At 37.7% G+C, this 2,083-nt stretch overlaps 1 protein-coding gene across 1 annotated transcript; it reads right to left on the bottom strand.

Moving 5' to 3' along the window:
* Positions 1–477: 477 nt before the first annotated feature.
* Positions 478–1,344, bottom strand: LOC117330217 (serine/threonine-protein kinase fray2-like). The gene has a single exon (XM_033888439.1). It carries the CDS (start codon positions 1,342–1,344, stop codon positions 478–480), a length of 867 nt encoding a protein of 288 aa, XP_033744330.1.
* Positions 1,345–2,083: the final 739 nt, after the last annotated feature.

Below are 2,083 nucleotides of genomic sequence, written 5' to 3' on the forward strand. Positions count from 1 at the left end.
GAGGCTTTGTCCAGCGTATACGGTGTTATCAACCTCACCTGAGGCTTTGTCCAGCGTATACGGTGTTATCAACCTCACCTGAGGCTTTGCCCAGCGTATACGGTGTTATCAACCTCACCTCAGGCTTTGTCCAGCGTATACGGTGTTATCAACCTCACCTCAGGCTTTGTCCAGCGTATACGGTGTTATCAACCTCACCTCAGGCTTTGCCAAGTTTTATATTCAAAAGGACAAAACATATTTCATTGTGCATGTAAGTTATTACAGGAGATTCAAATTAACTCTCTTTTCCAGGCTCTGAAGTAGGAATACCATTCTTATCATCATCTGCATCACTAATACCTTTAAACTAATTATTCAATTTTGACTTGCCTTTATCGTCAACTAACCAAACGTCTACACTCGAGTTGAGATTAATAGAATCGTTCACCCCCTTGGAGGTAAGACAGGGGAATTTCGACCCGAGGGGGAACATTCCTAGTTGCCAGACACGAGGCTTGCCAAGATTCGTAGTCTATCTCGTAACATATCTCGTAGTCCATCTCGTAACATATCTCGTAATCTATCTCGTAACATATCTCGTAGTCTATCTCGTAATCTATCTCGTAACATATCTCGTAATCTATCTCGTAATCTATCTCGTAGTCTATCTCGTAATCTATCTCGTAATCTATCTCGTAATCTCTCTCGTAACATATCTCGTAACGTATCTCGTACCATATTTCGTAATCTATCTCGTAACATATCTCGTAGTCCACCTCGTAATCTATCTCGTAATCTATCTCGTAACATATCTCGTAATCTATCTCGTAACATATCTCGTAATCTATCTCGTAACATATCTCGTAGTCTATCTCGTAGTCTATCTCGTAATCTATCTCGTAATCTATCTCGTAATCTATCTCGTAACGTATCTCGTACCATATTTCGTAGTCTATCTCGTAACATATCTCGTAGTCCATCTCGTAACATATCTCGTAATCTATCTCGTAACATATCTCGTAATCTATCTCGTAACATATCTCGTAGTCTATCTCGTAGTCTATCTCGTAGTCTATCTCGTAATCTATCTCGTAACATATATCGTAGTCTATCTCGTAACATATCTCGTAATCTATCTCGTAACATATCTCTTAGTTTATCTCGTAATCTATCTCGTAACATATCTCGTAATATATCTCGTAACATATCTCGTAATCTATCTCGTAACATATCTCGTAGTCTATCTCGTAACATATTTCGTAATCTATCTCGTAACATATCTCGTAGTCCATCTCGTAACATATCTCGTAATCTATCTCGTAACATATCTCTTAGTTTATCTCGTAATCTATCTCGTAACATATCTCGTAATATATCTCGTCACATATCTCGTAATCTATCTCGTAACATATCTCGTAGTCTATCTCGTAACATATCTCGTAGTCCATCTCGTAACATATTTCGTAATCTATCTCGTAACATATCTCGTAGTCCATCTCGTAACATATCTCGTAATCTATCTCGTAACATATCTCGTAATCTCTCTCGTAACATATCTCGTAGTCCATCTCGTAACATATCTCGTAGTCCATCTCGTAACATATCTCGTAGTCCATCTCGTAACATTTCTTGTAATCTATCTCGTAACATATCTAGTAGTCCATCTCGTAACATATCTCGTAGTCCATCTCGTAACATATCTCTTAGTCTATCTCGTAATCTCATATTTCTGTTCATGTCTGAAACCATTCTTGCCTCATGATTCGGTCTTAAACTAACTTTCCTATATAATATTGACCTAAATCAGTAAAACGTTCAATAGCGTAATCAACAAAATGACGTATCACGTGCCCCTATAGATAAATTCAACACAGCCTTCGCGATCAGTGCAGAAGTTTCCGGTATGTCAGAGGAGTCGGTGTAAGACAAATATTATGATACTAGATTTGTATTAAGTAAACTACATCTGGGCCTATTCAGGTAGGCATATTTAAAATAATGTTATCAAAAAAAAGTGCCAATTATGTCATCAAAAACATGATTCCGGTACATTTGGCTGACCGAGTAATTTGACTGAGTAATTTGGCTGACCGAGTAATTT

This window comes from Pecten maximus, chromosome 6 (assembly GCF_902652985.1).
Source record: "Pecten maximus chromosome 6, xPecMax1.1, whole genome shotgun sequence".
In the NCBI taxonomy this organism is placed as follows: Eukaryota; Metazoa; Mollusca; class Bivalvia; order Pectinida; family Pectinidae; genus Pecten; species Pecten maximus.

What these genes read in the sequence shown, in the direction of transcription:
- LOC117330217 (XM_033888439.1), bottom strand. Translation starts at nt 1,344, where the DNA reads ATGTTACGAGATAGATTACGAGATAAACTAAGAGATATGTTACGAGAT.